Here is a 25940-nt window from a genome sequence, read left to right on the forward strand (position 1 = left end):
TCCCGTGCTATCCTTTGTTGGTACTCCGGTAGCAGGACAATGGCGGCATGGTCCCATTTGTCCCACGGAGGGAGTGAGGCAGCCTTGTAGCCTGTCTTGAATGGCGATAGCAGTGGTCCAACGTTCTTTCCTCTGGTAGCACGTAATGTGCTGGTGAAAGTTCGGCATGACTTTTTAGGTTTGCCTATTAAAGTCCCCAGCCACCACCACAGCCGCGTCGGGATACTTGTTCTGATGCCGACATAACACATCATGTAGGTCCGATAGTGCTACGTCGGTGTCCGCTTGTGGTGGTATGTAGACGGCTGTGGTGATGACCGAGCTGAACTCCCGGGAAAGGTAAAATGGACGGCATGAGATCGTCAGATGTTCCAGGTTCGGCAAGCAGGAACGAGAAAGAGTCTTAATGTTCTTGGGGTTGCACCACTTGTTGTTAGTCATGAAGCAAACCCCTCCACCCTTAGATTTACCAGACTCTTCCATTCTGTCTGCACGGAAAACAGAGAAGGACTCGGTTGGGCATATGACTCGATCCGGCACCAGCGGGGTCAGCCATGTTTCCGTCAGACAAAAGATGTTACAGTCCCTCATGTCCCGTTGGAATCTGATCCTTGCCCTAACATCATCCAGCTTATTTTCCAGAGACTGGACGTTAGCAAGAAGGATGCTGGGCAGAGGTGGACGGTGGGCTTCGGTGTTCCGAATTCCGCTCCGTTTCCCTCGATGTTTTCGTCGTCTCCCCGTAGTAGCGGCTCCACTGTTGTTGTTGTGGTTCGCTTCACGATCTCTGCCGCCACGCTGGATCGATGGAAAAAGTGGACAAAACCCTTGTTTTGCGCAGAAGTTTATGTCCAAAAGTGTGCTGCGTTCGTATGCTGTTAGTGCCGATGTGTTTGTGGCAAAGAAAATATTAAAAATAAACACAAAAACTAAAAGAGCGCACAATCTCCGCGGAGCTACCACGACGGCGTCTGGACACAGCCGCGCCATCTTGAGACGGGGGAGGGGCGATATTGTCTGTCTGTGGGTAGATCTTCAGGTAAATGGGTGTCTCAATGGGTCAGACATTGCCATCAGTGTCACATGATGCTATGCGTCTGTATAAGCAAGTGTGTGTGTGTCGGTGTGGGTGTGTGCATGCATTGTGTACATACAGGACTGTCTCAGAAAATTAGAATATTGTGATGAAGTTCTTTATTTTCTGTAATGCAATTAAAAAAACAAAAATGTCATGCATTCTGGATTCATTACAAATCAACTGAAATATTGCAAGCCTTTTATTCTTTTAATATTGCTGATTATGGCTTACAGCTTAAGAAAACTCTAAAATCCTATCTCATAAAATTTTAATATTTCCTCAGACCAAGTAAAAAAAAAGATTTATAACAGCTGAGTGTTTGTCAAGGCTCAGGAAACCCTTGCAGGTGTTTCGAGTTAATTAGACAATTCAAGTGATTTGTTTAATACCCTACTAGTATACTTTTTCATGATATTCTAATATTTAGAGATAGGATATTTGAGTTTTCTTAAGCTGTAAGCCATAATCAGCAATATTAAAAGAATAAAAGGCTTGCAATATTTCAGTTGATTTGTAATGAATCCAGAATGCATGACATTTTTGTTTTTTTAATTGCATTACAGAAAATAAAGAACTTCATCACAATATTCTAATTTTCTGAGACAGTCCTGTATATATGTATATTTTTTTTAAATTTCCCCACTGTGGGACGAATAAAGGTATATATCATATCATATCATATTATATATATATATATACACTACCGTTCAAAAGTTTGGGATCACTTAGAAATGACTTTATTTTTCAAAGAAAAGCACTGTTTTTTCAATAAAGATAACATTAAATTAATCAGAAATACACTCTCTACATTGTTAATGTGGTAAATGACTATTCTAGGTGGAAACGTCTGGCTTCTAATGAAATATCTCCAGAGGTGTATAGAGGCCCATTTCCATCAACTATCACTCCAGTGTTCTAATGGTACATTGTGTTTGCTAATCGCCTTAGAAGACTAATGTCTGATTAGAAAACCCTTGTGCAATTATGTTAGCACAGCTGAGAACAGTTATGCTGGTGATATAAGCTATACAACTGGCCTTCCTTTGAGCTTGAAGTTTGTCGAACAAAATTAATACTTCAAATATTAATCATTATTTCTAACCTTGTCAATGTCTTGACTATATTTTATATTCATTTGATAAATAAAAGTGTGATTTTTCATGGAAGACACGAAATTGTCTGGGTGATCCCAAACTTTTGAACGGTAGTGTATATATTTGTCGGTGTGTCTGTGTGTGTATTTTGTGTGTTTGAGTGTAAGGATGCTGAAGCTTTGAGACACTGAGAAACGGAGAAAGAGCGGGATTTGCAAATGAATGCTCCCCTCCTTCATTCAGTGTGTGTCTTTGTTGATCAGGAGATTTCAGCTTGTAAATTGAAGTGATTTGTGACCCTGTTGACCTTGACATAGAACTCTAAAGGCCCATGAGTCCCGCAAACCGACTTTAAGGGTGGAAGAGTTAAGGGCTCTTTAGTGGTTGAGTCGTCTCACATTTGAAGTTTCCCATGGGGTTTAATGCATGCTTTGCTGCTGTACCCCGGCAGCCTGGTATTACATCCAGTATGCATATGTGTTTTGTGTGTGTCTATGCGTGTGTGCATTTGTGTTGTCGCAAACATATACGTGTGTGTGTGTGTGTAAGCGAGTGTGAGTGCACGAGCAAGCCAGTTTAATGAACTCTTGAGTGTTTGCGTAGCCAAAGTCTCGCAATTCATTCCTCTCATCTCTGAGAAAATTGACATTTCCAGAGTGTTGCTGTTGGTAACCACCCTGGGAAAGCCCGACTGCTTTACAACCTTTACCGGGAAAAGCACTAGGGGGTTAAGATTCCAGACCAAATCTTTTTTGGCAGATTTGCTGCAAATCAAATTATATCCTTGACAGAGTGAGCAAACAGTGAAATGATTTTCTCTCAAAGAAACAAACAATTTTTTCAACCATGAAACCATAACATTTTAAAATGCAGTCTGGCTTTTCTTTCTGCTGGAAATATGGCTGCACAAATGGAGGCAGGAAAAGGTTTCTGTAACGGCGCTTCAATCTGAATAATGGATGTTTGCATTATTCCTTACTGAGACCAGAAGGGCTTTGCAGGAGGGAACTTTGTCCAATATTGTGCCAACCTCTTGGCGAAGAGTTATAGCAGATCAAAACATGATCTGGATCTGAAGTCTAGAGTTATCTTTCAGAGAAATCAAGGATCTTTGAAAGGGGGGAGGGGGAGGGGGTTGTGGGAGTAAATTGTGTCGACAATGTGGAGTAAAGTTACAAAAGCTGTCCCGAAAACCACAATCTGATGATGCTGATTGTAATCAAATTATCTGACACTGAGAAAACAGGGATACTGGATGACCATCATTGGACGAATGCATGTGGTTTGGCAGAAGGCTGTTTGTGTGTGTGCGTGCATTAGTGTGTGTGTATAAGAACACAATACCAGGATTTTGCTTTTTTATATTTCACAAGTTACCCTGCTTTGCGGGTTTCCAAAATGAAATCTGCAAGCGAGCCATGGAGAGGTTAGGGAGGAGGAGACGAACCATATGGGAGGGAGGACGCGGCACAAAGAGAGATGCACATAACAATCCACTGATGAGACCATTACACCTTAAACGAGAACAAATTACATCGCAGATTGCCTCCCCTTCTTTCTTTTGCTCTCCTATCATCTTTTCTCAATTGTCTCACAGCCCTGCTTGATTCCCACCTTAAATTGCCTCTCTCTCTCTCTCTCTCTCTCCTTCTCCTCCTCTCCCCATCACCATCTCTCCTCCTCTTTCCTGTTCTACCACCCAGTGGGATGTGATTAATTGCGAGTGGGTCAGACTGCTGATACTGAGCTCTTCCGATATCTGACGCTATTCCCACCATGGCACATAAGCTCTGCCCCCCCCCTTGGTGTCACTCCCCAGACCAAAAATCTCTAAAGTGCTTCATAAAACCATCATCATTATGCCAATGGAAACAGTAAATGGTCGCAGTTTCTCTTCATCTCATTTTCAGACCCTGCTTCCGCCTCTCTTCCTCGTATTCAGCCTCCGTGCTCTCTTCCTGGATTCTCAAAATCTCAAACTGAAACCACTGATATTATTTTTAAGAGAGTAGTTACTTTGCAGATATCTCAGCCGGTCTCTCTTGCCTATATTCTCTCCCTCTCACTTGTCACTCCTTCCCCCCTCAGCCACCCTCCACGCGCCCTCTTATACAGATATTTATTCACTTTTGATTCCCTCTCTTGTTTTCTTCATTTCTAAGCCTGCATCTTATCTTCCTTCTCCATTCCTCTGTCTTTTCCACACAACCTCATCCCTCTCTTTCTTTTCCTCTCTCGCTCCTCAGGTAAGGTCAGACCCTCAGTCTCTGCCAGGGTGTGATGGCTCTGCTGAACCCGCTGACTCAAATCCGAACAAGAGCCCAGCCAAACCAAAATCACTGAACAGCAGAAAGCTGCACTCTGTTCTTTTTTGACCCCTCCATGCTCACACACACACACACACACACACACACACACACACATGCAACCCCTGGGGGCCACTTTGTCGCTTTGTTTATATTTATATACACACATGGATATACAACATAATTTTTCTCTCGTTTAACTTATTTTTGTTTATCTTTATTTCGGTACAACAGAAAAGCTTCCTTTGTCTGAAAGGGGTATTATAATATTACGTGAGCTCTCCCAGGGTGCATCATTCTCATGAGCGTGTCCGGCCCACCAGTGTAAGCGATGTCATTTGGCAGTAACTCTGGCCGTGTGTGTGTGTGTGTGTTGGATGATTTCCTGCTAACAGTGCTGTCGGAAAAAGACATTAAAGGGTGCAACGTAATTCTTCTGGGAAATACTTCACCGTCAATGTACGTCTACTAAAAGTGCTGGTTATTATGAGTGTCTAACAACATTATGGAAAGAAAAAAAGAAATACAAATGTTTTCTTACCTTTCTTTTGCCTGTTTGATATTTTGTCATAGGGCTCGTTGCCGGAAGACAACGGTGGAAACGCGAGTGATAGTCGGAGAGAGGAGTGTTGGGATGGAGAAAGTGTAGCTCGGAGAGTTTTCAAACACACTAAAAAAACCGATTCAAGCCCTTCTTAGAGGTGACACATTTAAATATTGTTTGATACATTTAAATAAATCAATTACAAAACGAAGATATTTATATTGAATGAGTGTAACACAAAATGTAGGAATACTTTCATTTATTAGATTTATTTAGGTTACACTCACAAAAACGATTCATGCCCTTCTTCGAGGTGACACATTTAAATATTGTTTGATACATTTAAATAAATCAATTACAAAAATAGATATTTATATTTCATGGGTGTAACACAAAATGTATGAATACTTTAATTTATTAGATTTATTTAGGTTAGATGGTGTGCATATCAACTCAAAATAAATGTGTTTCATTGAGGACTACCCTTTGCGCATGCGCCAGCTGAAAATCAGTTGTTTGCATGAGGTGAACACACTTTCAGGGCTGTACGGTGGTGTAGTGGCTAGCACTGTCACCTCACAGCCAGAGGGCCGTGGGTTCAATTCCCAGTCCGGACGTTCCTTCTGTGTGGAGTTTGCATATTTTGTTAGTTAGTTAGCTTATATTTTGAGTTGGACAAACACAAATTAATTTAATTTAATGAATATCGTTATTTTATTTGAGATGTATTTGATATAAATGAGTTGGACAAACTTAATTACATTTTATTGCACTGATGTGCTAAATTTGAGTTGGAGTTGCATATAATTATTGGATGGAAAACCTGCCAACAATTTAATTGAGTTCATCCAATGAGTCATTTCTTTGAGTGCATATGTGATTTTGACAATGTAGATAAATGAGTCTTCTCCTAGGAAGCCTTGGTTAGACACATCATCGATATTGGACTTATTTCAAATAACGATGTGCCCATTAGTCACTAAGACATGAGAACATAGGAAAATTGAGAACTAGTGATGTAACACAAACAATACCATTCCAACTCGTCCACTTTCTTCTTCTTCTTCTTCTTCTTCTTCTTCTTCTTCTTCTTCTTCTTCTTCTTCTTCTTCTTCGAGAAAGAGTATTTTAAACTTGCAGCCGTGCTGGTTGTGGTTTAAAAAAAAGGAAAGTCAGAGGCGCAAGGGAGGCCTGGTGGAAGTGAGGCTGAGGGGTCAACAGCTCAGTGGGTGGACATACAACTCATGCCTCGAGCGTACACTCTTGGTGCACCGCTCTGCTGTCTTGATGTTTGAAAAAGTTCTCCTGTTCTCGCTGTTCGGTTGTATGATCACTGAACTTTCTTGAGTCGATCTCCTGCTGGTTCAAAGTGGACGCTAAATGACCTAAAACTGTAGATTTAGTTGTGCTATTGCTTTCAATGACACAACATTGCACACAATGACGAAGGGGAAAAATACAAGAACGATGAGAGGTGGCACAGTGGTGAGAAAGCAAGTGGAGCAGCATGAGAGAGAGAGAGAGAGAGAGAGAGTTTAAGTGTGCGTTTGAGTGAAAGTCACCTTGAGGAATTACAGCGCACAGAGCAAGTATGCCTGTCTCCCCTTATGAATTATGAAAGTCGCTGGTTGGCCGAAACCCATCCGCTTCACGCACGCACACACACACACACACACCTACACACACCTGCATGCACACACACACACACACGTACAAACTTCACTCCTCTCTGTCTTACTCTCTTTTATTCCCCCTCTCCTCCTCTCGGTGGTACACCCTCATCCAGAAAGCTTTGCTACATGAAGAAAAGCGATCATGAAATATGCAGTTGTTCCTCTGCTCTTCAGAGTGCTTCTCAGACCAACCCTGGTGTGTGTGTGTGTGTGTGTGTGTGGGCATGTCATGTAATGGCGGTGTGTAAGCCCTCTATTTTCTCTCTCACTTCTCGAACCATTTTGCTGTTCCTCTCGCCATCTGTCTCTCTTTGTCACAGTCTGATTCTCTGTCTGTCCCGGTCATAGTTTTTACTTTCTGAAAAAAAATGAAATTCATTGCAGTTCAGTGGACTTTATTGCGGTGACATGTGACCTCCTTCTCATTCACTCTCGCCCCCGCATGTCACTTTTCTGTGGCGTTAGCAGCAAGGTAGACTATCCGGCAGGAGGGAATCAAAGATGGGCTTCACATTCAGACTGCGCTCCTGCTCGCTTTTAAGCTTCGACTTCATTTCTACATGAGCAGTTGCTTTTTTTAATGCTTTTAAGAAGTCCCGTCATGAATCTGCTCCATTTGTCTGTGGTTCCCATGGGTCTATGTAAGTCTACGGAGTTCTCGGAAAAACGTTTGATTCAAACATAGAAACTAATGGCTTAACATATTCCTACTTAAATAACTTCATCAATTACAGATGATGTACGTACTATAAAACTGGAACTCGTGTCCAGATTACTCAAAATCAGTGACTATGTAAGAATTAAGCTTTTGGGTCCAAAGTGCTGAATGCTGATGGACACATTGGATTGTTCAGGGTCTGAACGGTAGAGAAGATCTGATTTATCATTGTACATAAATAAAGGAAACAAGTGGCTTCAGAAAGCAATCATGATAGTGTGCGGCAATAGCCACACACCTTTTATTTACGACCTGTCACTCAACCCAAGATGCAAGAAGCTGCAGATCGGATGACGCCGTTGGACACGTTGATGCCCGAAGAAATATTTAAATGTATTTTTCTTTGCTGTAACGACAACTTTGGGACAGACCAATTTCAAAAGAGTGCAGTGACTTTGAAGCAAAGTTCGGGACATACCTTGAGAAATATTTCAGTTCTGAAAAGAATTCAGATTTTTCTGACAGAGATAGAGACCCTTTTGAAAAATGAAAGTGATTAATTCTATTCTTGTCTGAAAATGATCAAGTACTCATCATCTATTTTCATTAATCTTCGTTGTCAGCAGAGAGAAGAAAAAAAAGCTTGAGTCGAAAGATCAGTGAACAAAAAACGCATGTAAGTCAACTGCTTGAAATATTACCCATGAATAATTATTAATTAATCATCTTGGTATTAGCTCGACGTCGCTCCTCTCCGCCACTCATGGAGTCCTTAAAAACATGTACACACGCGCACACGCCGACCACACGTGGCTGTACGTGTGTGCTTCCCTGCCAGGACCATTTGTGAATGTATAATTGTGTATGCGTGCATTTATTAAAACAATTTGTTTCCTCTGTGTGTGTGTGTGTGTGTGTGTGTGCCCTTTCCCCAGCTCATTGGGATGCAAAGCGAGAGCCCTTCGAGTGAGAGCTGTCCTGGCTAGCTTTGGAGTCATTAGCCCGCTCGTTAGTCCAGTTATGTTAAATCTAAATTACCATTCATCATCACAGAGGGATCCATCATTTATTCTGATGTGGCCTGGCAGACACATGCGCTAACTGGATTAACTCATTCAAAGACACGCAGACACACTCGCTAAAACACAGTGGAATTCCAAATCACGCGTTAGCTGTGTGGTAAGTGTTTTAAGATAGATTATATTATGGATTGAGACATTAAAGGGTATTAGTAATGATTGGTTTGCCCTTGTGAATGCAAATCATCCAAAGACCACCCCGGTGCTGACAAACGCAACTGTACAGAGAAGAATAAATCAAGAAAATAGGCTCAACAGTACGATTTTTGACTGAATATTCAATTGGAGACGTAATTGTGAGCTAGACCACACTGAATGTACCATTGTACTTAATTCAGTTAGAAAAGGCTCATGGCCATACCACCCTGTCTTATGTCTATGCTTTTATTTATTTGTAAAACATTTTTGCAATGGTTATTCTGATTTTTAGGGTTAGGGATTAAAGTAAACACTTTAGTCAGCTTTAAAGTATTTATTGTCTTTGATCCTGATTTAACTAATTTTGAGTTTTATATACAAGTTAATAGTGCAATCAAATTAAAAACATTTTGAAATGAATCTATTCTTTTTTTTTAAAGGAAATATTTAAAATAGATTAAAAAATCTGATCTCTTTTGATCCTAGAAAAAAAAGCTTCAATGCAATTGAAATAACACAATCAAACTAAATAAATATTAAACGCTGTCTAAAAAACAAACAAGCCGTTAAACTTCAAATTCCATCGCTGTCCCTCAGCGTTAAATCCACTCTCGCTGAGTAAAACGCCTCTCAGTCGCCACAGGAGGAACGCCGACCATCTGCACTGAAGTGATTGCAAAGCCGAGGTGGATGGAGCCGAAAATAAAGACTGTGGATATCACATAATTACGTTTCCACTTCTGCTGTGTTTATTGGCCTTACAAGTTTGAGCACATACAGCTTCGACCATCAAAGGCTTTCAAAAAAGAGAAAAGGCCAAATCAGAGTATGAGGAGGGGGGACCACTGCGGGGCGGTTGAGTTTAACGGTCATGGTATGCTGCGACGTTATGCATTGAGGGAAAGTCGTCTTCCAGTTTCTCTCGATGTGTTTGTGGCGCCACCGCGGCTTCGACCACTAAAACTCAAAATGGAAAAATATTTGGAGGAAAAGCTTTTTTTGTTGTTTTCTTTAAGTAAGTAGAGCTCTTTTTATCAATCATGCATCAATAGGACGCCCCCTAACAAATCCCCGTCATATCTTTATTCTGGGTCTGACCTTTGCACTGGATACAGAGAGCTAAGATATGCCGTATTTATTGTCAAGACCCAAATTACAAGATGAGTTTTTAAACTCTAGCAGCATACCAGAGATAAAAAGGACTGCCACGTAATCAAGAGTCATCTTTTTGTTTAATGGTAACAATGAGAACGAGACTCACTGTCACGCCTCGATAACATTCGCCATTGGGAAAATCTCTTGCTTAATGACAACTATATGATAAGACCACCGTGGCATGCAATCTCTTCATGGTTTTAAGTGAAAGAGTAATGAGTCCTATGTGGCTAAATGTCTGTATGTGTAGATGTCAGAGAGAAGATTGTTTAATCGTTGAAGGACACTGGTGTCGGCACTTCGGTGTGATCACCTTTGAAACGGCAGCTGTTTTCATATCACAAAATCAATGCTACTAATTTCTGGCAGAGCTTCACAGAACACGGGCAGGGGAACGTCAAAGTAAAGCTAAGTAAAGAAGTACAACTAAGAATAACACTGGGGTTAGCAGCCTGATTTGTTGCCATTACTGGAGGAGTGTGCTTGTTGCGCAAGAGGAGCTGTTAGCGTACATACTTTTAAATAAAAAAAAATTTTTAGGTTGATTATTATTCATTTGCTTCTTGCATTTTTAACTGTGACGACAACCTTTTGCGAACCTTAAAGCTTGGGTTGGTAATCTACTTTGGATTTGTTTACATTTTAATTCCATCTCAACTGCAATCAATTAATCAAATGCTCTGACTGAAGAAAAAAAACACTGGGCTGGTTTTTTCAGATGGATAATAACCAGATTGTACCTGCCATGTGCAGATGCTGTAGGAAGAAAGAGCTTTATGGGAATCATAACCTTTTAGTGGTAAAGAAGCGATGAAAACAGGTCACGCTCGTCTCTTGTCCACCAACTCGATCCGTTCGGCGGATCAACATGCGGATCTCCTTACAGAACTCAAACCGGATCCAGACTGGGAACATGTGAAACCAGTTTGAAAAGGGATCAGTCATGTCCTCATGCATGATGTAATGCGTCTTGTCTTATGGTGCCTTAATGTATTAGTTTACCTCGTGTGTGTTTTGTCTGTATCTTCTTGAGTTTTGTGTTTTTAACGTGTATTTAATTATTGTTGAGTTTGTGCAACGTACTGTTGATTTCTGTCTTTATTGGTTGAGTTGAATGTATTTTAAAGGCCCATCTACTTTAAGGTTGGATATCGCAAATTATTTGGCTATAAATGCCACGGTGTGTGGCATTGGTTTATGTTACATGCTCGTCCCAAAACAAATGACCATAAAATAAAAATAACCGTGGCAGCTTGACTTACCTCTAAACATAAAGGGCAGAACTAATTCCTGCGCTGGTACTGAACAAGAACATTGAAGATCGCACTGCATAATCACGCCGTACGAATGTCTCAGACACACTGGGCTGATCCCAGCTCAACGACACCCTCGCTGCTCGATGTTCAGAGATGATGCATCGTCATCCCCTCCCCCACCGTCTTTTGCTTTTAATTACACAACACGGTTTGAAATTGACATCCACGCCAGTTAAAAACAAATGTCCGCTACATTTTGCAGTCCGTTATTTAATAGGGTGCGTGCGCTGCAGTGGCTTCGGTTTCAAACCATAACATGTGAACCCCAGTGTGTGAAGTCTTGAATCAAAGCCTCACCTGCCTGCTTCTCTGCCTTTCAACAAGGCTGTAACTCTGTTTCCTGTTGTGACTCCTGGCAGGTTGTGTTATGTTCGCACAAAAGCACGAGCGGACAAGCCAAAAAGTTACTTTCAAAAATTGTACTGGTAACCTCCCAGACTAACTCCTCTAATCTTAATGCAAATGGGAGCTGGCCTAAAATCACCAGAGCATGCTAATTTCCTTCTTCGTGGCGGTAGTGGCGTTTATCATCATTAGAGGCCAGAGGGAGAAAAAAAAGACTGGACGGATATTAAACAGGGAGAGGAGAGTTGGGAAAGGTTGGGCTCAAAGCCACGCAAAGACCGTAAACCTTTAATGACATCCAACCTAACAGTACATATCAATCAAGGTTCAACTCAACTAATACGGTCACAGCTCCTTTTGAGTCGATGAAACTCAACACATCGGCGACACAGTCGGGGTCTCCGGCCTTAATTTGAGAAACATTGTTCTGAGTCTATCTGGCAGCCTCGGTGGTCTGGAAACAACAACGGGCCAAATGGAGTCAGTCAGTCAGACAGTTGTTCCATTAATAATTAAAGCCTCCCTGCTCTCCTCCCTCTGATCTTTGCAATCTATTTTGTAACACTGGTCTCTTTCCTCCCCCCTTTATACATATCATGTTTCTTCCTGCTTTTCCTCTTTCTGATGTCCTCTACACCTTTGGGTCTCTCATCTCTATTGCTTTCCTGACAGCTCTGAATGGACACGTTTAGCATCTTTTGGTCTCATCTGGTGTTCAGATGTGTCTGATGTATCCGTCTAGCTCCCATCTTACCAACCTTTTCTCCACTGACATCTCTCCATCTTCTGATTCCTCTGCCTCCTTTCCTTTCCTATCACTACCTCTCTATCCCCTGGTTCCCCTCCTCGTCGCCTCTCCTCAGGTTCAACAACAGATAAATAAATGATGTCCGGAACACTGGCTGCTTGTCCAACACCGATACCACACTCCTTCCTTTCTTTCACTCCCCTAAAATCCTTTTTCTATTTCGTGAACACCCTCCAACTCTGCCAAATATCCCTAGTCTCTTGCCTCCGCTTGTAAAAAAAGAGAGGAAATGATTGTAACCGCAGTCCTTTTGGGTCTTAATAAATCATAGACGAGCACCGCCTCGCTTTATAACCTCCACTTTCGTCCTGGTGGCCATGAAAGAGAGGGAAGAAGAATTGAGAGAGATAGAGACTATCTAAGGACATGTGAGTAAAGGGAGCGGATGTCAAAGGAAATGAGGAATGTAAAAGTGTCTTTAGTCGTTGTTGTCTTTGTCTTGGACCCTAAATGTATTTGAGAAGCAAAACTCTTCTGTTGAAGCAGAACAAAGTTCACAACAATTCAAAACAGCCTAACTTTGAGATGTTTTGCCTCGGTGTGACTGGTATATATTGTTATTTTATAAATTGCTGAGTGATACTTTGGAATGTGAAAAATGGCTGAAAATGTGGTGCATTTTGATTTTCTGTTGAACAATTAGAAACGAAAATCCATAAAAATGCAATAACTTGTTTTTAATGTCGAACGAGGCTTCCTGATATCGCCATTGAGACGCATTGCAGTTCATTTTGTGATGGGTCAAATATTTAATGAATCCAATCCTTGAAAAGCCTCGCAATTTCAGCATGTCGAATTTAATAAACAATTATAACAAGATTAATTAAACGAACAAACTAAAATCCATTTAGCATTTAAAAAATTAGCTCGACGCCCAAATATTCGGCTTTGACTTGTCAACTTGCTCCCGTGATGAAGCCTAGTCCACCAAGAAGCAGCGGCTAATTAAAAATGACTAGATTAATTAATGTGGAGATTCGTTAGTGGCACACACACACACACACACACACACACAGCGCAGTGCTTCTTTCAATTAGCACACTAAATTAACACACATGCAATTCGCTTGCAGCACACGGCCTCTTTTACGATTCTCTTGCAAACGCTCACATTGAAATATAGAAAAGGACATTCTGACACACATGAAACAGACGTCTTTTGCAGCTATTATCGACTCAAAGCTTCGTCAAGCGTTAACATTTAGAAATGTGTGACTGGCACATTAATGAAAAACAACGCACACGAATAAAAGGCACACACACTCACACGCACATGGATAGACCTACACACACGCAAGGATGTTGGCAGACACACACACGCTGACACGAGCATATCCGGCTAGAGTGGAACACACATCAGCATGAACACACATTGACGTAATGCATTTCCTTACAACTACATGCTTAATCCCAGACATTACCCTAAACAGGGCTTCAGCTCACACATACTTATACTATCAAAGTATTGTAAATATATTCTATTAAAATGATATAAAACAGAAAAGCAGGAAATAACCAGGCTTTAACCTGCGAGTGCAAAGAACTAACTCGTGGTCGACTAATGTATACATCAACTCATCGTTTCAACCCTAACCCTAACCTTAACCCGAGGTTCAAGCAGCGGCAGAGACAGACAACATGTTCTCACAGCTAAGGTCTAAAACACAAACTGGTCCTCACAATGATGGCAGTACAAGAGCACAACCATGCACACACACACACACAGACAAACCCACACAGAAACACACACCTACCTGATGGTGCAGTCACGTGGTCTCCAATCACTGGTGACTCTATCATCCTATTTTGTACTATGGTCACAAAATGAACCCCCGAGAACAGAACAGATGGGGCTGTGTGTGTGTGTGTGTGTGTGTATACATACTATAAAAAATGCATACATCTGTGCATTAGTGTGTGTATGTGTCTGTGCGTGTGTGTGTTAAGATGCTTGAAATGAAGATTAGACCAGCAGCAGAATTGCTTAGCCATTCATGGCCTTTGCACACACGCACACACACACACAGTCACACACACAGACACACACACACACACACACGCACGCACACACACGCACCTGCCTTTATTAAAACGTCACATTCAGTGAATATACTATGTGCTGTCATCCTCTCCGCCTTGAATGGGAACGGCTGCGTATTTACAGTGAATGTAAATCCTGCCGAGCACTCAGCTGTCAGGGACTTATGAATTGCTAATATGTTGTGTATATATATATCTACCGACCCCCTCTATCTGGCCCCTATCACCTCCATTGCGCACTGAGCCAAGAAGTGAGGCAGGGAAATCAAAAAAAGATGGCTTTGCCGAAGCAAAAAAGGGACAATAAACCTTCTGTTGCAGAAAACTCAAGCTGGTGAGACATTTGTCCTCGTGATGAGAATATCTGCAATCTAAAATATGCACAGCATTTGAAACAATGCTGTGTGGTGTGGATGTTGTCCACGGTGTTCGCTGCCCACTATTGAAGCATTTCCCACCGTTTGCTGCTCTCTTTAATCATTCATGTGAACACATTAGGCAGCACCAGACTGCACCATGGACACTCATCACGGCGAGGCTGATACTGTGGGGCGTCTCACTGAGCTTTTACATTACAACTCTCTGGGTTATACTGTGTACATCTATGACAAAAAAAACTGCTTTTAAGCCTGGTCCTTGAGTGATTTCAAGAGAAATTAAAGAGTGCATTGTCAATGAATTATTGAGCCATTTGTATTTTGTCCTTGTGCATGGTTAAAGAACCCAACAGATTTGAGTGCTGACAGATACTCAGCACAGATTTGACTCATTTTAAAGAATAATCTGTGGTTTAAATATTCTGCCTCCCACAATGCTGTTGGGTACAATAGATCTGTACGTGACGATGAGACACATTACATCATTTAGAGTTATTTTCTTTATTATTGGGCTGGTAAAAAAAAAAGCTTTATAGTCTCAATATCTTCCTGTTCCTGTTCAAATGTGAACTTCATCAACGCATTATGAGAATCACGAGTGTGTTCTCGAGGGTCTTTCTAAGGACCCCGACCACATCCCCTTGGGGGTAATGGTCAAATAGCATTTGACTCTGTGCTATGTCAGTCGTCTTCTCTTTTTCTGATCTCATTCGTTCCAATCATCCTCTCATCTTTCTATAACTGCCTTTGTCTTTCTTTGCCCATGTGCCCTCTTTCTTTCTCTTTGTCTTATTTGCTAGACACGTTTACCCTCTGTTAAACATATTCAGCAACACTCGCACTAATCCTTTCACCTCTCAGCCCCGTACAGCAGAATACAAATGCATCGCCAACGACGCGGCAGACGAATGAACCGACGCCGCTGCCGACAAAAGGAAGACTCCCCTTTGTTAACTTTTTCCAGCTCGGTGTTTCAGACAATCAAGACGTGAGAATGCACCTGGGTATATTTTGGCGTCACATAAGGGAAATGTATGCATTGATTAAAATGAACTGGAGCTAAGGATGCGGTTCAGACGCACAACCCACAATGAAGCACGGCATCTGCTTCTGTGTGAGACCCACACACACACACACACGCACACATATATTTGCGTCGACCTTTCCCGACACAAAATCTCATTCCACAGTCGCAAGTCACACCTGTGAGCGCAGTGACAAATGAGCAGCTCTACAAATGGGGACAGATCGTGCGCACAAAACTTGCACACAGTCGCACACATACACACACTTCATACCACACGCAGCTGGACGCAAATACGCATAAATGGATTCTCTTCTGCAGAGGGAATCATTCACGCGCTCCAACACATATGGTGCAGAAAAAGCGCAAAGCCCAGCAGGTGGCAGATGCACTATATTCTGTAATCTGTGTGTGTGTGTGTCGTTGTTCGTGTGTGTATGTGTGCGTATGAATCAGTGTATTGTAAGTCAAGGACAATGCATTTTTACTGGTGAATGAACAGGTACTTTGCCCTTCATCCTTGCAAGCAACGAACACAGGCACTTAGACGTGCACTTCAGCTCACTCACACACACACACACACACACAACTACACACACCAACACACATCAAAAGGGTGCAACAAAAAGATAATTTGCAGAAACCTCCAAAGAAACCACATGTTCTGAATAACAACACGTTTAAGTTGACGCTTTTCTTACGGTGAACAAACACAGGAGATCGATGAGACGGAAAAAAGTAGACCAAGAGGAAAGAATCTCTGACGCAATGAAAGCACGAAAAGGATGAAGAAACTGGATAATAAAAGAAAACAAAGCAGATAACACGAGAAGGAGAGCTTCCCCGAGAGCACGTGGAGAAGAGGGAGCGAGGAGAAGTCGGGATGAGAGGAGGAGGCAGGGGAGGAGGAGAGAGCCGGAGAGAGAGAGAGAGGACCGGGCTTTTTTCTCTACTTACAGAATCTCCAGATCGCGCAGCGCTCGGAAAGCTCCATCTTCGATGCAGCCGATGTGGTTGCTGTCCAGTTGCCTGCACCGAGCACACAAACACACACACACAGTGAGGAGAGAGAGAGAGAGAGATGGGAGAGAGTCAGGCACAAGTCTGCAAGGTCCGCTCAGCTGGGGGAGGGACTAACAAAAGACGGGCTGCGTGAATGAGTGTTTGTGGAGGTGTGTGAGTGTGAGGTGGTATCCCAGTAAGTGGGCTTAAGGTGGCAGGTAGGAGACACCGGCGGTAACTCTCTCTCACACACACACACACACACACACTCTCACGGACACACTCTCTGGGGACGCCCAGACGGTAGCACACGAGCTCAGGTTAAGTCTCTCACCTCGGCGCCGATATGGCAAGCCCTGAGGAGAGCAGCAGAGGAAAAGGAGAACGCGAGAGAGGAGAGGGCTGAGTGGCCTGCCTGGCGTCAGCCTATCACCTGCCTCCCCTGTTGCACGCCCAGTGCACACTGGCCACCGGGAGAGAGAGGGACGAGAGAGGCAGACACGGTGAAGAAGAGAGCGAGCCAATGCTTCTAAAGCCCACCCTGCTTGTCAGTTCTGTAAATATTAATTGCATTTCTCCTCTACCATCCTCCCCCCCCCCTCTCCCCTCCTCCCTATGTCCTCTTTTATTCTTGTTCCGCCTCTCTCTGTAGTGAAAGAGGGAGTAATTTCATTACATTAGGCCAGCCAATCCATTAAGGGCCTTTTACTGGCTCTGTCACTGAAACAATTTCATTAAAAGGAAAGTCTCCGTAAATCAACCTTCAGTCACGACTCGGCCTCTCATTCTGGTTCTCCTTCCTTCTTCTCTCTTTCGCTCTCCCTCCTCACTCTTCTACTTCTCCCTGGCTCACTCAACGCCTCACTTGCCGGACTCCCAGATGCACCGAGTGCCCCGGCATCATCCATCCTTTTGCTTTTACTTTAATTTGCTTGGCTCTCGGTATTCAACCCACCTCCCTGTCACCATCCATCCATCCCTCCATCCATGAACCCAACAACCCCAGAAATATCCCACCCACCCTCCCTCCTTCCTTTTTTTCTTTCCTTTCCTCTTCTCCCATTCATCCATCCTTGATATAAAGGGCAGACATTTAGAAGAATCGTCCTTCCTTTTAACTCAACCAGGAATGATGAGTGGCATGTAGACTCCGGGGTCAGATCAGTCTCAGCAGATGCAGATGCACACAGAGAGACAAACGAAAACACGAAGATTCACAAATGCGCACAGAACAATTCACAAATATATAGAATTTACAAATACAAATATATACAATTCACAAAGACATTCCAATGCACACGTGAATAAATTCCGGTTTATATAAATCTTTTTAAAAAATCACAAATATATTTGTGCATTTCTATGTGGATTTGTCTATTTGTTTGTGGATTTATATTAATTTATTTGTGGATGCACTGCATTTGTTTGTGGATTGCTACACACTTGCACGCGGATTTTCAATATGGACCTAGAGAGGCGGGGCTTATCTCCGTGGCTTGACTCCGAGGGAAAAAGTGAAGTTTTCCGCCATCCACCATAGAAGAAACAACCACTAGTTCTGCTTTATACTTGTTGTGGACATCCCTCACACGTCGGAACACCTAACGCCCTCGTGTTTGGGTTCATAACATCACCGTACGCTCACACAGCTCGGTGACTTTCACGGACTACGTATGAAAGACTGCCGCTTCCAACACTAGAGTAGCAGCAGTCAAGCCACGGAGATAAGCCCCGCCTCTCTTAATGACGCTAATGTGATTGGTTGAAAATGAGGGCGAAATCTGATTGGCTACAGGTAGGTCCATGTTGAAAAGAACACATTGAGCCATGCGCCAGGAGAGTCTCATGAATCCGTGTGTAAGTGTGTAGCGATCCACAAACAAATGCAGTGCGAGCCACACATAAATACATATAAATCCACAAACAAATAGACAAATCCACATCGAAATGTGTGAATATATTTGTATATATTCAGATTAATCCTAATTTTTTTACGTGTCAATTGGAATGTATTTGTGAATCGTTCTGCGTGCATTTGAGAATCTTCGTGTTTGCATTCGTGAGTCTCTCTGTGTGCATTTGCAATTATTGAGACTACATCTTACCCTATCGTAGACTGTCTCACACCTACACACACACATACACACACACACACACACACACACACATACAAAACAAAACTCAAACAGATGGACACCACACAGATACATGGACATAAAGATCAAACACAAGTAGAAAATAAAACATTTAAACTAAAAAACATACTTTCAGAAACACACAGAGTAATACACCTAATCATAAAGCCCCCCCTCCCACACACACACAGACACACACATACACACACCATTACTGTCGGCTCTCCAGACACTAGAAGCTAAAAGCATATCACTTCACCTTAATCCTCTTCTCCTTGTCCCCATCTCATCTCTCTTCCAAAAGATCCCTCCATCCCTAATCCTTTTTTTCTTTGACTTCTAGCCTTCTATTTTCTCACCTCGTTTCCGAGCACCAATCTTCTCCATATTTCATGTTCCCTTTCTCTCCCCATTCACAATCTATTCTTTTCTCTCTCCCTCTAATGCCCCCTCGTCTCCTCTCCTCTCTAATTCCCCTTCACCTTTTCTCTTCTCACACTCCATCTATCCATTGCTAATCCATTTCCTCTCTGTGTTTTCTTTTATCAACCTTCTAAATGTCATTTTCTTCTTCTCTACATAGCCCCATGTGTCTGCTCTGCACACTGCAGCACCTGTTATATCAGTCATGTGAGTTTTTAACCCGGAGGAAGGTGATTCCCAAAACAGGAGCTGGTTCGCGTCTGCAGGGCGACATAAATTACACCGGGGCTTCTGGAGCAACTTATTCTTTGGTTTGCTTTTATGTGTGCATGTTTGTGTTAAGTGTGCGAGAAGAAGTCCTCTTGAGTATCTGGCAAATGTATTTACTATGGCACATGACAAGTGCACCTCAATATGTAGCTGCGTTTCTTTTTTTAAACAGCAAGTTAAAGAAAGGCTCTAACGCTGTGACTTAATAGAAGATAAATGAGAACAAATATTTCGAGATAACTTGATCAATTGAGCACAATTTGTAAAAGATTGCTATGGTGATTGAAATTGAGAGTTGTGTCTATGAGAGTAGGCCGAGAGGGCTGTGTGCTCTTTTTCAAAATGTTTTAAATTCTCGGATGTCTTTTATTTTTCGGCTACTTGTTGTAAGGGAGCTGTGAGTGTGAGCATCTGTTAAATGACTGGACTCTAGATTATACTGAGGCTGGGGATCATAACAACATATGGCTATGCCGTGTCCGTGTTTTATGTAATTAAAAGGCATAATTATTTATTTTTTGTAAAGAGAACTGGCAAACAGGCTGAGTGGCCATATGGAGACGCATGGCACCGACAAGGTTGACTGTAGTTATTACAGCTATTCTATTTTCAGTTGCGCTGTTTGTGTTACACGGAATATGAAGTCCAGGGCTATGTGTGCTGTAATGAGAGAAAGAGGTCTATCAAGGTTTGTCTCATTTGATTCTTCATATTATTTCATTGCTCCATGTACGGCCTTGTATTAGTAATCATATTCATATTTGATGATTCTGAACCTCATAATGTCTAATAATGTATGTCCTCAACAACAAAATTATGGGCAGTCTCTGGATATTTTTTTTTATCAATGATATGTCACTTTGCAATTGCCACAAAAAAATTATTTTTTAAATCTTACTATGATGCCTTTTCAAAAATCTCGCTATATATAGAGCGATATGTTTCGGTTATTCTTTTTACATCGACTTACTGCTTAAGGCTTTTCCTTTCGATGGATGCAAATTGACCCCAATGCAAATGTTGTGTAGTTTAGAAATCAATAACCCGCACAGCAGGAAAAGCAGTGCATTTTCTTTTTCTTTCACATCAAGGTCACTCTCGTTTAAAAATAACGACTCAGTACACTTTGACTGAATGGAATTATGATGAACCTGCTGCACATAGTTGTAACATAGTTGTTGCGTGCAAGATTAGTCTTGGTGATGTTTATGCAGTGTGTGTATAGCCTAGTTGATTTTCTTAGCTCGCATATATGAAATATTGTAGGCTATATTATGTTTTGATGCTGTATATTATGTTATTATATTTTAAGGCTGTATATTATGTTTTGAGGGTGTTTTGTCAATTGCTGAAAAGCTGGATGGATGTCCGTTTGACTTTGACAAAAGAGGCCGTTGTTCGCATCGTGTCATGGGGCTGAAGCTCAGGGGGTAGAGCGGGCTGTCCTTTAATCTAGGTTGGTGGTTCAGTCTGCATCACAAACTGTCCTTGAGATAGAGGCTGAACCCCAAGTTGCTCCCGGATGCTTTACAGTAGTCCATTGCTCCTAATGCTTAGGATAAGTTAAATGGAGAGATTGAAATACATGTATTTGATGTATTTAAAGTTGTATGTGTTGACCCTATAATCACGATAGAGCTTCTCCTAACCAAGGAGTTTGACTTCTACAATATAACCAACCCTTAACGGCGGAGCCTGCCAATCTGAATGTGCTCTTATGTGTCATCTTTGCAACGGTCCTACGGGTCTTTTTGGTTCGACCTCCACATCTATCGGCTTTTCATTGGAGCCCATTGTGTCTCCGCGTCCACAATGTCACCGCTGACACTCTGAAGTGAGTCTAGGGGCTTGCCACCACTCAGTGGCGCTGACAAGGACTGTCTGTTGTGAGATGTCTTCGATTCTACAACTCCACAAGATGCTGTTTTGACCATTTTGAGAACATATTATCACTATGCTCCTCATGTCTGGAATCTTCCTAGAATTGAGAATAACTGGGAGATTCATATTGGAGACCATGTACTTCATCTTCTATCCTCATCCACAGTAAACGATTCCATCATCTGTGATATGATTGGATTCTTCTGACAGCTTTGTTCACCAAGCACCCTGATTAGCAGCGACATGATTGGGACGAGGGTGTACTTTGTATGTCTGTGTGAGTGTGTGTGCTCTCCAGATCTGTACCATTGGGTTGCATTCGTCGTCCTTGTGTGTGTTGTGCTTGTATGTGTTCAGATCACAGATGTTTGTTCCGTGGGATGGAGCGGGGGTCGTATAACTAGTCGGTGTGTTTCATCATGTCGATCATAAAGCCTATTGGCAGACTGATGCAATGCGTCCCTCTGCTACCATCTGGAGCAGAGGGAAGCACACACACACAGCAGTCCTGCCAACCACTCCTGACTAAGTAATTAATGAAAGCACCGAGGGAAGATAGGACGATACATTAGCTGGCTTCCCGTCCAATCTATACCAACAAATAGTGCTTCATCAAATCGGAAAAAAAATCATGAAAACAGCACAAATGTTTTCGAGGAAATTACAAAAGTGTTTTCCCATTTACGTGGCAAAGAACAAATTTATAAATGAAGAAATCGCATTAACAAATAGTGATGTAGACCCGAAAGGTAGTGGGTTACATTAGAGTGTGTGCTGGTAGTTTCGTTAGAGAATCCCAGTGAGACAAACACACTGGTGAGCCTCAGCGATATATTTGTACTGTTAGCATTGTCAGCTACCGGCTCATGCGTCGCCATGTCGAGAACCTTTTAGAGCCTTTACTTACTTTTAAAAGTGACCATTGGATGCGAGTTTGAAATAGGACTATACAGGTATTTGGGTCACATCATCAGGAACGACCTCAGTGATGATGACGATGTGCAGCGGCAGTGTTGCAAACTGTATGCACAAGCCAACATGCTGGCACGTACATTTCACATGTGTACAGAAGATGTTAAAACTGCTCTGTTTAGAGCCGACTGTACTCCTCTGTATACAGCCCACCTGTGGTGCAGTTATAGTAAAGGGAAAATGAAAAAGATGCAGGTGGCATTTAATGATGCTTTCAGAATCCTGCTCAAGCTTCCGAGATGGACAAGTGCAAGTCAGATGTTTGTGAGCCGGAATGTTCCCACTTTTCATGCTGTTCTGAGGAATTTTATGTATAAATTTAAATGTCGACTAAGTGTCTCAGAGAATGTAGTTATAAAAGCCTTGGCTGACCCAGCACTGAGTGATACCAGGTATTCGTCTCGTTTCTGGAAGCAATGGAACAAATGTTTGTATGTTTTTTAATCCCGAGTGATTGGCTGGACCGGTGTCCTCGTATTGTATTTTATATATTGTTGTTGTATTTGTGTTTGTTGTTTTATGGACCCATGAGTCTGGAATAAAGATATATATATATCCATTGTTAAGGTCTAATGTTTGGTCACACCGACCATCTGACCTCTTGGACTTTGTCAATGGCACCTTACTTCCTCCTTTGCTCCTGACATGAATACTAAGGCCACTGGAGGGCTTTTGGTGACCAAAACATTACTTAAAGTATTCATCGCCGCTAAACTTATGCATACATTTAGAGTCCCCCACTGTCTGTCTGTCAGGTGAACATACTGCTTTGTCTCGTGTTGTAACTGCCAGTTAGAGTGCACGTTTAGGTAGAAACCGATCAAGAAAGATGATGATAATACCATCCCAGCCAACGGCGTTGTCTCAAAAGCAAGATGCCGGCATTGTGGAGGCAAACGATTTGCTCTGGATTTCTGATTGCACTACATACATCTCTTAGCATCTCTCTCTATCTCAACTTAACATTCTGACACGAACGTGTTTGTATAAGTGAGACGGTTGATGCTGGTTTGCCGTGCTGTTCGAGCCAAGAGCAAATGTTTGGAAAAGCGTCAGGATAGCCGATGTAGCAGCGTGGAAGGACATCTGCAGTGTCTAATACTGCATGTCCTGAAGCCTTAATGCAGCACATGATAATGTTGACAATACAGGGTAGACTCGGACCTGCAAATGGTTTCTTTGCTTTTAGGGATGTTCAAGGGTTCAGGAAGCCATCTGCGTGTTTTATAATTATAAGGCCGGTGCGGTCGACCCTGTTCCTGACTGAGATGCACGCAGTCGAAGGACACCAAGTGACTCTCCATCTGAGTTATCTTTTGCACATTTGACAAGATTAACATAAACGTACATTTCCTTCAAGTGGATTTATGAATGTTATAACCCTATGAAATAAAGATTGAAAAGAGAAGGTAACATTTGCCCTATATGGAAGTGCAGGTTCAATAAAGGCATCCATGCTGAAATTTAATTTGATGCACTATAGGGGAAAAAATAGATCTCTGCCTCTTGCGGAAATTATGGTAGTGATTCCTCGTGAAACTCAAATTACTCCAATTAAGACCATCAATGCAAATTATTTGCATGAAAGTTTAATTTTACGCAAATAGCCACAAGGTAACAAGGTAAAAGGATACCTTAGAATTTTTAAATGTATTTTTGTGAACAGAAGTTGAATGGAAAGGTCGGATGCCATGCAATTCAGAATGTAAAATAGCACTTAATCATAATCAATAGCTGCAGAACTGAAACTACTCGTGACCATTTGAAGGTTGCATTTTGATGTACGTTGGTTTTAGTAAATTCTACATCAGAACAGAATCCCCACTCAAATGAAAAATGAAATGAAAAGTGTAACTGTTAGAGGCATCCTGTCGTGCTCAATGAGTTACAATTCAGAAACAGCTTTTGACATTTTCTCCCCCCTGTCTCGGTTGATGACGACCTTAAATTAATCAGCCACATCCTGCCATTTAAGAAGGTTGTGTAGGTCAAAGAATGATAGGAATCCAAGAAAAGAAAATAATTTCAGACAGCGGGCTTTCGTGTCTTTGTTGTTTTCCCTCTTCACTCTTTTCATCCTGACTTTGAATGCTTAACCCCAGGACATTACGAGGGTTAATTGTGAAATGACACTGAAGTGTGTGTGTGTGTATATGCATTATTTCTCCTGGCGTCACCTTCTCTATAAAGATGTTCTGCCCCCAAAAGGACGGCCGTAATTAATCTGTTTTCTATATTTTAAAACACACTCTTGTTAGATATATGCTCAAGCTGTTCATTGTTGAAATTGCAGTGAACATAAACATAACTGACGGCAAACATCTGCAATGACAGAGACACACACAGTGCAGGAAAGACACACGTCTGTGTGTGTGTGCACGCGGTTGTGTGCACGCAGCCGACACAGCCTCTCTCAGAGGCGCCGTAGTCGTAATTCAAATAAACGGCCATCCTGCACTGCATTGTGGGTCGGGAAGCGTGAAGTGTGGAGGCGTTTTATGAGGGAGAAGAGAAAGGAGAGGATGACAAGAAGGAGAAAGGTAAAGGAGTAAAGCCATGGGGTCGGTTCTTCCACTGAAACTGATACGGTGAGGTTGTATCGTTGGAAAGGATTACATCATCCATTCTTCCAAACCACCTGAAGGTGCTCCGAGCGTGGACCCAGTGGGGAAATGAATTACATTTTATCACAACAAAAACGTGGGTGGAGTAAGAAGGCAGGCAGATGAAAAAACAAGGTTTAATATGAGAACGGGATGGCTACAGAAGATAAAAGGCGTGGCTGTGTGGGCTCCGAGGTGTAATGTGGGGCCATATGAAACAGCTGTATCCTATCTGATGCGTCCATGCTTCTCCGTAAGACAACGACGGCTGTAAGCCTCCCGTCAGGGCTGACTCACACATGTTGTGATTCAAGTGTGACTGTAACTGTGCCCATACAGCTTCTGTGGTGGATCACAATGGTCTCTCCTCACCGCAAGCAGAAAGGAGCGGCAGCACAACCTTTGTATTGGTAGTCTCCTGAATCTCATCACGTGTGGATGCCATCTGCAGATATCTGCAAATCGGATGCAAGCTGGGTGCACTCAAAAAAATGATTCAAGCCCTTCTTAGAGGTGACACATTTAAATATTGTTTGATACATTTAAATAAATCAATTACAAAACGAAGTTATTTATATTGAATGGGTGTAACACAAAATGTAGGAATACTTTCATTTATTAGATTTATTTAGGTTACACTCCCAAAAACGATTCAAGCCCTTCTTAGAGGTGACACATTTAAATATTGTTTGATACATTTAAATAAATCAATTACAAAAATAGATATTTATATTTAATGGGTGTAACACAAAATGTATGAATACTTTCATTTATTAGATTTATTTAGGTTAGATGGTGTGCATATCAACTCAAAATAAATGTGTTTCATTGAGGACTACCCTTTGCGCATGCGCCTTCTGAAAATCAGTTGTTTGCATGAGGTGAAGTCATTTTCAGGGCTGGACGGTGGTGTAGTGGCTAGCACCGTCACCTCAAAGCCAGAGGGCTGTGGGTTCAATTCCCAGTAGGGGCGTTCCTTCTGTGTGGAGTTTGCATATTTTTTTAGTTAGTTAGTTTATA

General features: G+C 42.0%; 1 protein-coding gene across 1 annotated transcript in view; it reads right to left on the reverse strand.

Annotated features, from left to right (window-relative positions):
- The window catches only part of slit3 (slit homolog 3 (Drosophila)), a 226894-nt gene that overhangs the window by 67892 nt on the left and 133062 nt on the right, over positions 1 to 25940 (reverse strand). The window contains exon 6 of the mRNA XM_056438887.1: positions 16592 to 16663. Within this exon, the coding sequence (XP_056294862.1) occupies positions 16592 to 16663 (72 nt within the window). The remainder of the gene's footprint in view (positions 1 to 16591; positions 16664 to 25940) is intronic.

Source organism: Pseudoliparis swirei, chromosome 19 (assembly GCF_029220125.1).
Source record: "Pseudoliparis swirei isolate HS2019 ecotype Mariana Trench chromosome 19, NWPU_hadal_v1, whole genome shotgun sequence".
NCBI lineage: Eukaryota > Metazoa > Chordata > Actinopteri > Perciformes > Liparidae > Pseudoliparis > Pseudoliparis swirei.